The 14538-nt window shown below is 36.9% G+C and overlaps 1 protein-coding gene across 2 annotated transcripts in view; it reads right to left on the minus strand.

Moving 5' to 3' along the window:
* Positions 1 to 2713: 2713 nt before the first annotated feature.
* LOC144440091 (titin-like) overlaps positions 2714 to 14538 on the minus strand; it is a 16815-nt gene continuing 4990 nt past the window's right edge. The window contains exons 2-12 of one of the 2 annotated variants that reach the window (XM_078129351.1): positions 13988 to 14070; positions 11671 to 11988; positions 10984 to 11304; positions 10320 to 10637; positions 9985 to 10153; positions 9239 to 9378; positions 8240 to 8542; positions 7562 to 7849; positions 6891 to 7034; positions 5844 to 6679; positions 2714 to 5109 (exon numbers count right to left, since the gene is read on the minus strand). In XM_078129351.1, the coding sequence (XP_077985477.1) occupies positions 5050 to 5109; positions 5844 to 6679; positions 6891 to 7034; positions 7562 to 7849; positions 8240 to 8542; positions 9239 to 9378; positions 9985 to 10153; positions 10320 to 10637; positions 10984 to 11304; positions 11671 to 11988; positions 13988 to 14054 (2964 nt within the window). In that variant the 5' untranslated portion in view covers positions 14055 to 14070 and the 3' untranslated portion in view covers positions 2714 to 5049. Of the gene's footprint in view, positions 5247 to 5843; positions 6680 to 6890; positions 7035 to 7561; positions 7850 to 8239; positions 8543 to 9238; positions 9379 to 9984; positions 10154 to 10319; positions 10638 to 10983; positions 11305 to 11670; positions 11989 to 13987; positions 14071 to 14538 lie in introns of both variants that reach the window. The other variant, XM_078129352.1, reaches the window with a different exon arrangement.

Here is a 14538-nt window from a genome sequence, read left to right on the forward strand (position 1 = left end):
CAATGCAACAACATAAAACACATGTAACAATGTTCACTGACTCCTTCTCTTTTTATTATCGTGTTACGTATACATTTCTGGCTCCTCCACACGATTGTCATAGCAACTCTATACATATAGTCTTTGTTACGACTCAGTTTTCATTTATTGTTGCCATCAAACCATAACTTACTTATACTGAGGGAAATTTGCAGAGGTGGTTGATATTTCAGTATAAACCTGGGTTTGATTTAAATAAAATCACAACTTGTAACTCACAATACTTTGGTATGTGCTACACACAATTAAATATATCCCATAATATAAGTTGTCAGATGTCAGCAAATAACTTCGTAAACTTTCTAGTGGCCAAGATTAGATTTTTATTGACTTAATGCCCGGATTTTTACATCTCTGGAAATGATAGTTGTACATTAGGATGTCTCTGCCACCACAATATGTGTAATGTCTACCTGTGTGACCAGGTTCAACTTTATGACAACATGAACATCAAATGCTTACAATTCAGAACTTGTAATTGCACGACTCGAAGAGTTTAGCTTACTAACAACTTAGACTGTTTAAACTTCAGAAAGGTTACAACCTAAATACATTGTTTTCTTGCTCTGAAATTCAAGGACTCAAGGCGTAAGTAACTTACCAATTATTATATTTCGGCTAAATCGCTTATCTACAGCTGTTACTATACACGTTCAACATAAAGTCAGAAAGCTTTTGTAAAATACAAAAAGTGAGTTTCTGATAACTCAAGCGACCATAGTTTAAGCCGCCGAACCTAAACTTCTTTAAAACATTTAAAACAAAAACAATAGAAATTCTTTGTCTTCTTGACCTTCATGCATGTCTGTTTTCTTTCCCCAGCGATGTCTGTACATATTCCATCAAACTATCACAGAAGGGGTATTCTAACTGACATTTCGTTTATCACAGCAATATTTTACAAAAATAAAAACTATTTTTAATAAGTTAAATTAAATAAAATAAAGTCCCGACCAACCTATTCTATGAGGCCTTGACCCACGCTCTCATTTTTGTTCGTCTTACCACAATGACGAATCGATATATATAGATATCCCATATGGACACTTCATATTGTTCTTGACACAGAGGAAGGACAACCGTCAATAATAACTGTTGATATTAGCTTTACCTTAAACTCTCAAGTTGTTGTTTTTAGTGTTAAATTCCTTGTAATTACTATATTTAGATTTAATAGTTCAAACGTTCATGAAGATCTTGTGAAAAGGAGGTTACAATTTTCAGTACGTGGCATTTGAAGCTGTACCTACTTCATTTTATGGGTCGACTTTCTTTTAATGCGATCTACAATATAATGTCTTTAGACCCATTGTATTCCTATGGGTATCAACACTTCAGTAATTTGAAGTAGTAGTATTCCCTCATTGTAATTACCATGGATACCAACCAAGTCAACTGTAAAGGTCACAACGATTCACGCTGATTTCATAGATCCTTTGATGTTATTCTTATTGGGATTGTGATTGTCATTGTATAGAATCTATACACTTTTGGGTGACATATATGTATTGATACACTTTGGGTGACATATATGTATTGATACACTTTGGGTGACATACATGTGTAGATATACTGTGGGTGACATACATGTGTAGATATACTGTGGGTGATATACATGTATTGATACAATGTGGCTGATATACATGTGTAGATACGCGTTGTGACTGCATGGCAACGTACACATTACACCTTTTCTGTTTTGGCTAGTAATTGCAGCTAAAACATTTAATTCCAACTAGAGTGTACGACACAGTTTTATCAAAACCCTTAATGTACTTAACAATTACACACCTTAAAATGAGGCAACTATTTCCTATTAAAAAACACGTCTTACACAGTCGTCAAATTTTACTTTGCAAACAAACCATTCTCTAGTATAAATAAATTTTCAAACCACATACTTTTGGAACTCTCAAGCCACATACATTAATTTCGATAATTCTTAATCCAAGTTCAATGTAAACTCTTAAAGAACGGATGTTTTTTAAAATTAGTAGCAGAAACGTGTAGATAAATAAAGCCTTACCTTATGCACAGCTCATGTCCAGTTCGTCAAACTCGAACTAATTGTATATGAACATTTCCGTTTTCATATATGTGGTTTGAAGGAAACAACATTCTGAGCATGCGTGAAATTGTTTTTTGTCTTGTTTACGGTTTGACCAAGTCAGGGGCAATTGAGGTGAAATGGGGTCACTTGTATTGTATCTAAATAAAGTTAGGTCTTATGGGTCATTACTTTTAACTATCACTGTCAGTACTTGGTACACTTATTTCGATACAGCGCCAGCAAAGGGCGAATCACAGCTCGGATGAATCACCACGATATTTACCATGCCCTTCACTCTGTGTTATCAACTTTGTTCATTATTCTTCATAATTTTCATACTCAGTAGTCTTTGTGTGTTATCATACTATAATTCCAGTACTTTATTTCCCCTCCACTAATCATCTTATGATGTACCATAGTCACTACTTTCATGTACGATCTATGAATGTACACGCCACCAACATAAATACTCCCCTAGTCTTTCACCTTCTTCCAATGCAATGCAATACTCAACTTACACACAAAGACGGGCATATCATGATGTGTATGCTATGTACACAACTCTCGTACACAAATAAATCATAGTTAAAAATCACTTTAATTATCTTATAAAGAGTCGGTGGAAATCAACAAATGAAAAAGTTTTAACAGCATCGACTACAAAAATAGCATAAATGTACATATTTACAAATCGTGTGTATAAAAAAAGGCAAACGTTAAATTCATTTCAGTTTGTTAATTTACAGTGATATTCTCTAAGCTAAATCATATACATATATACCAAATTTATAGCAAATACCAGAAATTGAATTATCTATCTGTGTCATATAAATGTCATTAAATTTGCAAATAGAATAAAACTTGAAGGGGAGTATCGTTCTTGATACCAAATATATAATCTTCATCGCAGAAAGCTAATCTATAATCTCGTTTTAAGGCATCTAATCCATAATTTCTTTGATGACGGATAATTTATAATCTCCGTCGAGGATAATAATTTTATTATCTTGCTAATACATACTGACAGTTTAAAATCATAAACTTATTAAATCAATTTTGGTCACCAACAAAACGATCGTTGAACGTTGTATTTGGCACATGATCACGTGACCCAACTAATTAACATGTACTCTGAACTTTAACATGTCTGTGAAAATTGTAAAACAGTATTGACATTGCCGCCATGTGTTATTACAAACACATAAATAACAATAACAACAAAAACAACAACAAAACACTACAAATGACTTTATCCATTTCGAATGCCAAAACACCTTTTAGTGGATATACTTAAGCTTAATAGTGAACTTGCAAACACGACATGTTCAATGTTGCATCGTGGGAAATGTGATAATAAATACTAATGAATTGGCATTGTAAACAATAATGTTACATTGTTTGTAACCACGAATAATTAATTTATAGTCACACTGACCATTGTGAGAGGTTTTTTTATCGGTGGTATTACGATAACCACAGATAATCCCATAGTCCTTTGCGTCTGAGCATGCTCAGTCTGGGTTGCAAGTTCCCTATTGAATTCATTGTAATTCAATATAATGTAAAACAGAGGCAAATATAAATGCACCAAATTATCTGGGTCGAATTCCCATAATGCACTGCGGTTAACTTGGACGATCACTGATTTCTAACAATTTGTGCTGTTTTACCAAATTAGATTTGAAAATTCCTACTACGTACTTTTCACATGTATGATAGGATAACATCAACAATCAGGTACACTCAATTTAGTAAGTAAGTTTATTTGTCACACATGTATTTTTTTTATCTTGATTCATACAATATTAGTAGATAAGGACAACATTTCAGACACGTAGACTCATTGGAAATGAAAACAAAATATACTTAGTAAGCAATTGTGATACAGTGTTACTACAATAGCCAGACTTCTATGACTACAGTGGTGACAATGTATCACAATTTATTTGTATTTTGTTTCCATTTGTAACGAATCAGCGTGTAGACCTGGTGTCCGTATCTATCATTATTGTATAAACCAAGATGAAAATACATGGCTGGCCATACTCTTCCAGCTAGGTTAGATGAAATTGTTTGTAATTAGCATCAATATGCAACAATCGTTGAATACCACAAAATATAACATATATTCATAGCATAATCACCCTTCAATGACTCAATCCCCCTCCCCACATTGCTTCCCTACACTTTAACCAAACCCCTACTATTGCCTTGTGCTCATCTTAAATCAGACTTCTTCATATACTGTGCTATGTTCATTACTATTACGTTAATTGAAATATGAAAATATTTATATCAATATTTCTGCTATTCAAATCACCATGACATATTGTTGCACCTTTGTCTTTTAACAAGTGAATGGAATGCACTTATAAAAATACAATACTCATAACAATATCATAAATATATCATGATCATAAAAATGTCATCAAATTTAGCATTATGTGTGAACTAATCAAAGCAGTTAATCCATACACTGACGTCATGAGTCTCTCTGACTTCAAATGTTTAGACGGTAGTGCGCCCGGTGCTGGCACGGGCCTGACACCCACCATGGGCAGAGACTTTAAAAACAAACAGACTTCACTATTTTTGATTTTTACAAACCTGCACCTAACTTAAATCCCCATTCAGTATTCTGTGTATTATTAAAAAAGTTTTCGAAATACAAACAAATCTTAATAAGACGTGGACGCACAGACGGAAGTGACAGCGCCCTCCCATCCAAATTCGTATTGGCCTAATATTCTACAAGGTGATGATAATACATTTACTGCAACTGATAACAATTCAAGTCATGTTTTGCACTCACTTACTACAACTGTAATTGTAACGATTTTTCTAAAAGTGAGAATTAGTGTTATTTAGTGAACCCTGACACAGATGTAGCACACGACATAGATTTGTTTGACGACTGTCTGCTTCCCTATCACTGAGTTTTCTTCCTGTGGTTAGTTACATTAATCCTCAAGTCCTTCAAGGTGACGTCGATATTGTTCAACCATATCAGAAGCTCTTTTCTATACACAAAAACAAACAGACAATCTCTTAACTGCGACTGTCCAAGTTGAATTTTTTCCTTATGAGTTATTTATTTACTTTTAAAAAGAGTGAAAAAATGTCCAGTTAAGATTTATCGTCGTTTTCTTCGAGATTTCTGTAGAGGAATAGAGAATATGATGCGTTATGAAAAGAAGCCCAATTACCATGCAATATGAATACATTTAACACCAAAAATGAAAGGTTTTGAAAATAGATTTTATAGAAAGCATACTCACTATGCTGTGGTTAAAATTAAACACCAGAAATTCAAAATTTTAGCGATAGGTGTATGAAAGACACAACCACATTCTAGGAATAATAATAACACCAGAAATGCTAAGATTTGAAGATGTGCGTGATTGTAGAACGTGACTCTATATTTATGATGATGGTGTAATAGGAAAATGGAATTAATATTAGACGAAATATGTGAAAGGTCAAAGGTTAGTTCATGTGAGAAGTTAGTGCAAGTTGTAATACTTTAGATTTGTGTGACATAAAAATATTTGCATTTCCAAGGACAATCCTCACGTTTGTGACAGGAGGAAAGCCTAGGTTTTTATAATACTGTGAGTTTTTATTTGAAATTGATGTCAAGAGACAGTCCTATATATATCTTATAGTGCTGTACACATTTCCTAGCCCATCATTGATAATCATCACCATATTCACGTGACGTCATCAATGTCGTCTTTCACACAAGCTAATTTACCTTTTCTTTCCTATGGCTGCTGCTACTTCTATCATGTGACCTATCACTGTCACGTGATCTGGGTCGCTCCTCGCTGTACGATCTTCTCCGATGTCTTGACGAGTGCCTGTCACGTGACTTGGAGTGATGTCTGTCATCATCTCTATCGTCATACCTTGACGAATGTCTACCTTCCGATCGGCTACGTGGTCTTCTCTCATCATCATCTCGCCTATCTCTGTCTCGACTGTGTTTTTCCTCTCTCCGTTCTCGCCTGTCAGATTTCCGTTTGCTATCCTCTCGATCGAATCTATCCATTTCCATATCATCATCTCGTCTTGATCGAGATTTGGAGTCACGTGCTCTACGGGATGATTCGGAACGACTTCTTTTACTGTCCCTGTCATGTTCATCACGCTTTCGTTCCTTCCTGTCGTGTGATCTAGAACGATGCTTATCCGAGTCAGTTTTATGTGTGTATCGATGGTGGTCGTCATAAGGAGGGGGTTCTTTAGATTTATCGTATACTGGATCTACGACGTTGTGTTTGATAATTCGCGATTTCTTTCTCTTGTGTCTACCTCGTCGCTTTTTTCCCGATGATTCGTAGACCACTTCGTAACGATCAAGATACGGGGGAGAACCAGAGTAGCCATTACTTAGTGGTGGGAGTGATTTGTTCTTTTTAGCTTGACCGTTTATGAAATAGTTAGCACTGCTACTAGTAACTGGGCCGCCATAAGGAGGTATAACAAGTCCTCTACCAGATCCTGTCATTGAAGATGACACCTTCGCATCTTTATGTACTACCGGTGCTTTGTCATCGTCGTCATCGTCATCATCATCATCGTCATCATCTGGAAGAAAACAAGATTTATCATTATGATGGTCTGGAATTGTATTCATGATATGCTAGGCCCAAAAGACGAATTGTTTCCCATCAGGACATTTTGTCTATAATGGCGCGAATTTTTTTTAATTGCAAACCTGTCGCTCAATCTTCTATTTATGGCAGTTGATGACGTCACTATATGCCATGTTGAGTAGTTTTTATGACATGATACTTACCATCATCCTGATCTCGTCGTTTCTTATAAACACAGTATATGATGATAGCAATAACAATGGCAGCACAAATAATTCCAGCAATCAACGCCACCACTGCAGCTAAAAACTTGAAACTTAGAGTATCATCTTCATTCAGAGTAGGGTCTGTAAAAATAAGAAGAAAAAATGGTATAAATGGTGTGAAAAGTTAACATTCTGATAGATAGCAATTGGTTACTTGTAATCTTCATGAAATAGAAATATCAAAGTTACTCAAATACTGATGGAAAATGTTCACAAATATTAGAAACGACAATGCCATGTAATAGTGACAATTCTCTCTCTCCCCATCTGTGTGTGTGTCTCTCTCTCCCCTCTCCCTCTGTCTCTGTCGCTTTCTCTCTCTCTCTCTGTTTCTCTCTCTCTGTCTCTCTGTCTCTCTGTCTGCCTGTCTGTCTCTCTGTCTCTATCTCTGTCTCTCTCTGTCTGTCTCTGTCTGTCTGTCTGTCTGTCTGTCTGTCTGTCTGTCTGTCTGTCTCTCTCTCTCTCTCTCTCTCTCTCTCTCTCTCTCTCTCTCTCTCTCTCTCTCTCTCTCTCTCTCTCTCTCTCTCTCTCTCTCTCTCTCTCTCTCTCTCTCTCTCTCTCTCTCTCTCTCTCTCTCTCTCTCTCTCTCTCTCTCTCTGCCTACCTACCTATAATTTTAATGCTTGATGTAGCACTCTGTGTATCTATAGCATTGGTAGCTTCACACTTTACTTTGCCATTGTCCATACTATTCTCAGCACTGACTATGCGTAGAACAGTATTTCCTTCATCAAGTTCAAACCGTTCGTCTGTACTGTCAATTCTTTCTTCGGAATAGTACCACAAATAACCAGTAACTGATGGTTCTCCAGTGGCATTACATCGAAACTCGCCTTGCTCCCCTTCAATTAATTCAAGTATACTTGGCTCTGTATCCACTTGAACTCGAGGTATAACTGTCAATGAAAAACAATAATCAATTTTGATCTACTTTGTATGTAAATGTGAGGAATTGTATCAATTGTCAAATGGAGATATTGCTATATGTGTAAAACCCCACCTTGTCATATAGTGCTGTATACAGAAAGGGGGACTGTGAATTACAAAATATGACAGACTTATGCAGGAAATAATATTGCCATATTCACTTATGGGCCATTACATGTCTTACACACATACATACATACATACATACATACATACATACATACATACATACATACATACATACATACATGCATACATACATACATACATACATACATACATACATACATACATACATACATACATACATACATACATACATCGCATTGCCACTGCATATTCCAAACATATCTACTTACGATTGATGTTCAATGGTCCAATAGTACAGGTCTGTAGTTGGGTATAAGTCACGTGGTTAGATGTACATGTGTAGGTTTTCCCTTGAATTTCTGGTCCAAGTGTTAATGGTAAACCCAGTCTGATTCCAAATTGTGATTCTAAATCCACTCCTTCTAGGTCCTCAGGATCATCATTACTCCATACTAACGTGGCGGGTGGATCCCCTCCTTGACTAGAACAAATCAGCGTGATTTCGTCTCCTTCTGACAATTCACTGGTTGGTTGGAAACACTGAGGGTTGCCACTATTGGGCTCAATGGCGTCTGAAATACCAATCACGCATTGATGTTATGTTAGGCTTTATTAATATGGTATACAACTTTCTAGTGACTTGTTTCCTTGACTTTCTGTGTGCTCTTTAGCTCAAATCCCTGTTCTTGTATGTGTATCTTGGCCCCCTACCGGTACCCCTCCCATGTGCCTATCCACCCAAACCCTCACAGTTCTTTATATATGCCCATCCCTCGTTGTTCTTATGTGTGGCTATTATCCCCCTCTCATCAGTTCTTTCTATTTGTCTATCAGCTCTGATCCTCTCTGTTCATTGTTTGTCATTTATTAGCCTCATCCCCTCCCTCCCAACTCTTCCTTCTATTAACCTCATCCCTCTCACTTCTGTCTGTATACCTATACGGCCCACCCCCAGTTCTTTCCATGTACCTATTAGGCCCCTCTCCCACCCCAAGTTTTTTTTTCTGCGTACCTCCTCTCAGACTCAGTTCATTATTTGTCTTTTATTAGCCCCATCTCTCCCTCCCAGTTCTTTCAATGAGTATATTAGTTCCCACCCTCTAAGTTCTTAATTTGTGTATCGCACCTCAACCACCTCTCGGCTCTCTCTATGTATCTATCAGCCCCATCCCCGACCCTTCGCAGTTCTGAAATCTCCCTCCCCTTAAATTTGGTACTGACAACGATCATACTAATGTAGACTAATGGTCTTAGGTATTAAACATTACCTTCAACTTCTAAGAAGGCTGTTGCAGACGTTGATGGCGTACCAGTCACTGCACAGATATACGTCGCCATATCATCCTTTGTCACAGATTCAATTTGAAGGTAGTACTGTCCTAAAGTTTCGTTACCGCCAATCGTAAACCTAAAATAAAACATTCCGCAGCCGTATTGTAAGGTATATAATATAAAGTATTGTCTGTAGATTGGTCTTGTAGTATAGTATATGCATGTACGTGCTATATCTTAGTATATGTACTTATAATATGTGCAATGTACACGTGCCATGTACTAACTTGTAATGTGTCATGAACGTGTTATGTACTTATGATATATCATGTGTTATGTACTCATAATATGCTATGTATGTGTTATATACGTATTATGTATTTATCACATGTGTATGTGTTACGTATTTATCATCATATGTTTTATGAGTGCTTTGTATTTATCGCACGTGTTGTGCACGTGATTTGTGTAATGTACGTGTTATGTACTTATCACATGTGTTATGTACGTGTTATGTACTTATCACTTGTAATGTACGTGTTATGTACTTATCACATGTGTTATGTACGTGTTATGGACTTATCGCGTGTAATGCACGTGTTATGTACTTATCACATGTGTTATGTACTTATCATGTCTGTCATGTATGTGATATGTACTTCATCAATTTGTGTAAATGAACATGACATATTATCTTTGTTTCGATCTAACTAAATAATTAATGAAATATAAGATGACGTACCCCTTTGCTTCAAACTCGTCATTTAGTTCATAATTGGTACTGATTGTTTGCCCCGATTGTAACCATAGAACATTACCATTTTGATTGGCTACTGCACATTTGAGTTCCACAGCAGCACTAACCTTCACTTTCGTGTCAACTGGAGTTGCGGTTAGACGCTGTCCTTCCGCTGTAATAGATATAATAAGGTTTTTTTTAAAGCATTGAAATATTGTATCATATGTTTCTTGCCAACAAACCGAAAATTAAGCGATGTGAATTCATAAAATGACTCTCTACAACCCAACATTTAAGACAATTCCCTTTGAAATGACAATTATTAATTAGCAACTCACAGTTAATGTCCAGAAAGGCGATGTTGGATGTGATTTCTGAACTGCCTCCAGCAGCAGTACATAAACAATAGTACGTTCCTTCGTCGGCTTCTTCAGCAAACAATATTCGCAAATTATACTCTCCCGACGATTCATCTCCGACGATTGCCATTCGATTGTTGTCAATGCTTATTGTACGATCTTCACTTATCTCTTGACTGTCTTTAAACCATTTCACAGTGCCTTCTAAATCACTCACTATACAGTATAACGTTGCTGTACTATCCACGTCTGTCTGAGTTGTCTGTGGTTCTGTCGTGAATCTTTGTACGACTGGTTCTGGTGAAAGTGAAATATAAAACAGAAATGTGTATAAAGTGATGGAGGGCATGTATCTTCCGATGCTGTAACTAATGTATGTTTTTTTTGAAGACTAACTGTTGATAAAATCCAGCATACATAATGTATGTTGAAAGTAAAACATTTATCTATGGTAGCGTAAAATAAAACCTGTTACTGTGTATAATCTCACTGAGGTATAATGTTGTGGAGCAGAGTGACACAGCTCAAACAGCATCAATAAAAACCGACCACGTCATCACATCATTTTTTTTAGTTTTCCTAAGGACGAAAAACAAAAAAATTTCTGGCTTCAGTATTAAAATGACGTCATTAACGTGCTTACCTGACACTGTAACCTGGGCAACGTTGGATTCAATAGCTTCATGACCATTCTGTGTTGACGTTACAGAACATTTGTACTCGTCTGTGTCGTCAACTTCCGAGTTGATAATTTCCAAGTCATATTGGGTACCTGTATTACCACCATCTACGAGACTTAGACGTGAGTCCAAGTTGACGATGATAGTGTAGTCTGATGTTAATACAGTGCTGCCTTTTAGCCAGGTCAATGACCCTCCTTTATTGCTGACGGAACATGTTAAACTGACAGTGTCTCCCACCGTTGCTGTCACATCTTCTGGTGTCGTTATAAATGCCTGCTGGGCTGTAATAAACCAAAATATTCAGTTTGATTTGGGCTGTCTGGTATGAAATGAAAATTGTGTGAAAGAACCAGGATAAGAATTGGAATATTTTGATAGTATAATCGTATCAAGAGAATGTCAATAAATCGATGACTTATCGATCGATCAATCAATCAATCAATGAAATCAATCAATTAGACTAATGTATCGATCGACGATATAGTCAAAACATCACGTTATAACCAATCAACGAATGTGTCCAATATGTTTAAGTAATCGATCAATCAACAATAACTCTATCCATCAGTCAGTCAGTCAGTCAGTCAGTCAAGCTTAATCAATCAATCAATCAATCAGTTTATCAATCGTTCAGCTAATTAACTTACTTGTGACTGTCAATGTAGCATCCGATGAGTCGATCTGCAAACTTGTTCCAGCCGCCGCTACTGAGCATGCGTACGTACCAGAATCACTGGATGCAACCGAAGAGATCTGTAGATTGTATTCCCCATTAGTTGTATCCCCGACTATTGACAGTCGGCTGTTGCCATTAGTGATACTAGCGTCACTAGAAATGGCGACACCGTTAACAGACCAGGACAGAATCCCTTCTTTGTCAGCGACTGTACACGATAAAGTGGTATCTGTTCCCTGGACTACTGATACACTGCTTGGCTGTATACTGAAACTTTGTTGTGATGCAGCTGTAAGTAAAAATGAGAAATTAATTACATCAACGATCATGGCAAGATGGTGAACATTCCCATGCTGTTATAAATATCCTAGAAATAATTTACTCCTGCAACAATTACCCTGGCTATAGACGGTTTTGCACTTATGACTTACATGCAAAAATTAGAATCCCAGGCTACAGAGTTGGGTTGGGGGGGGGGGGGGGGGGCTTCAGACAATTAGTTACATGCATATGCAGACATAACCGTATCCCTGTTATATTTGATTCTGGCTTTCTAGAATTCGAGTGTAGCACAACACAACACAACACACAATACACACGACAAAACACTAAAGTGACAACAAAACACAATATAATATAATATAACACAATATAAAACAATGCTTTGTAACTCATCTAGAACAATAAAAAGACAAATGATAGAGTAGTATACGTATACATGTCACGTGATAAAGTGTCTACGCTGTACCTAATTAAAAGTCAAACAATGACAGTGGCCAAAGGGGCAAGTCAGAAAAGGGATTACTTTGGGTAATGGTAAATATTTGCCAAATAAAACCATTCAGATATCACGCTTTAAACAACTGAATAACCCTCTGGTGTCCTTAAATTCCATCCCACAACTTCTGACTCGTCCCTTTATTAAGGCTTGTGTTTGCATGCTTACAATGCACACACACTCTAAGTGTCGCCGTGCAGATTACTCAAGATAATTGCAGTGGGGTTTTTCTAGCTGAGACGTTTACACGACTCAGGGTCTTCAACTTACGAGTCACTGTCAATGTTGCCACTGACGACAACAATGACGGATCAGACCCACTCCTAGTGACAGTACACTGAAAGGAGCCAGCATCTGTTGCTATGACGTCAGTGATTTGTAGATGGTAGTCAACACCAGCAGAAGGAGACACTATAGAATATCTGGAGTCCGGTGTACTCATTTGTTCATTGAAATTCAATGGGAAGCCATCTTTTAGCCAAGTTTGTGCGCCAACTTTATCCGATATAGAACACTGAAGGATGGCAGTGCCTCCCTCACCAACAGTTTGGTCACTTGGTTGTTGTGTTATTTGTTGTGCCGCGTGTCCTTTAGCAAATAGCAATGCGGGGCAGGTTGGCGTGACGTATGTTAGTCAATGAATTAATTGACAAGGAGTTTTATAATAATATCACAGCGAGGAAACATTTGGACAAACGGGTGGGTGTATTAATTGGTTAATACGTTGTTGAGATGGATTGGACGTGGGATTGTTGGGAAATGAAGGGTAGTAAAGGTGGTACAGAAGCAAAGACCATTTACATAGACAACCAAGCAAGTTAGCAGGCAGGCGGGAAAGCAATACACCAAATGGAATGAACAAAAATAAATATTAACATGAGATTCAATGGATGCATATGATTTGAATATGGATTTCTAAGCAATTAAAATTGATATGAAATGAATAAGAAAATGATGTTTGAACAACATGAAAGTAAATTGCTACATTGTATTACAGCATGAAAGTAAATTGCTACATTGTATTACAAATGCTACATTGTATCACAACATCACATTAAATGTTACATTTTATTACAACATTAAAAAGTAAGAGAGTCGTCTATACTTGTATGCTACTGTTCACGTAACTGGCTCTGTTTGATACTAGCACACAGAAACCAATAAGAAACTGCACATGCTAGCAAGATTGAATGAATACAGTTTCTTGCTACATTTTTTTCTAAATAAAAGTGTCACCATGTAGGCAAAAAAATGCAGGCATCATAATATTGGCACCCGCGTGTCTGCGTTTAGTTGCAGTATGTGGGTTATTTTATGCAGACTAAATGTAGCAAGAATTTGCGCTCTGCTATCTAAAAATGTAGAATGTGGAGCTCTCACTGCTGTCTGTGTGATTAAAACAGAGAGTGAACGGTTACCTGCAATGCGCTGTAGTATAATTTGATGCACCTTTAGACATTACAAACCTCCTTTTATCGTCTGACATAATAGTAAATAAGTGTATTCTTACCTGAATGGAAAATCGTTGTCAACGTTACCAATAGCAGTGCCAACGTTGATGGCGTGTGTTTCCACATTTCTTTAATGTAAGTCCTAGAAGAGAAGGTAAAGGCAGTGTTACTATAGATACCACCACGGCAATGTTATGTCATAACTGAAGAGCGAGCAATGACACAATATAACCCGTGGATATGGAAATGTGCGCATAGCTCGCACTGAGCTACCGCTTGTTGTCCTGGTACACAATGGTGTCCGAAATCTTTAAATAAAAAGTGTAAGTTATGCAACAATGTAAATCCGGGTTGCTTTTTACCTTAGAGCAGAAACAAAGTAAACATCCCTCCATCCTATCTTTAAGATGATCTGAACATTGATTAAATCGAAAGTTCTGAAAGGTGACAAATTTGTTTCCAATTATATTGATAATTATTCTCATAAAAGAGCTGGCTATCGTTAAATTTTACGTGGCTATTGATTTTAGTACACCACTGTCGATTTGGACAAGCCTACTTTCAGTCCCTGTACAGTCTCTATGGTAGAACTATGCTATACATACATGTT

Source organism: Glandiceps talaboti, chromosome 9 (assembly GCF_964340395.1).
Source record: "Glandiceps talaboti chromosome 9, keGlaTala1.1, whole genome shotgun sequence".
NCBI lineage: Eukaryota > Metazoa > Hemichordata > Enteropneusta > Spengelidae > Glandiceps > Glandiceps talaboti.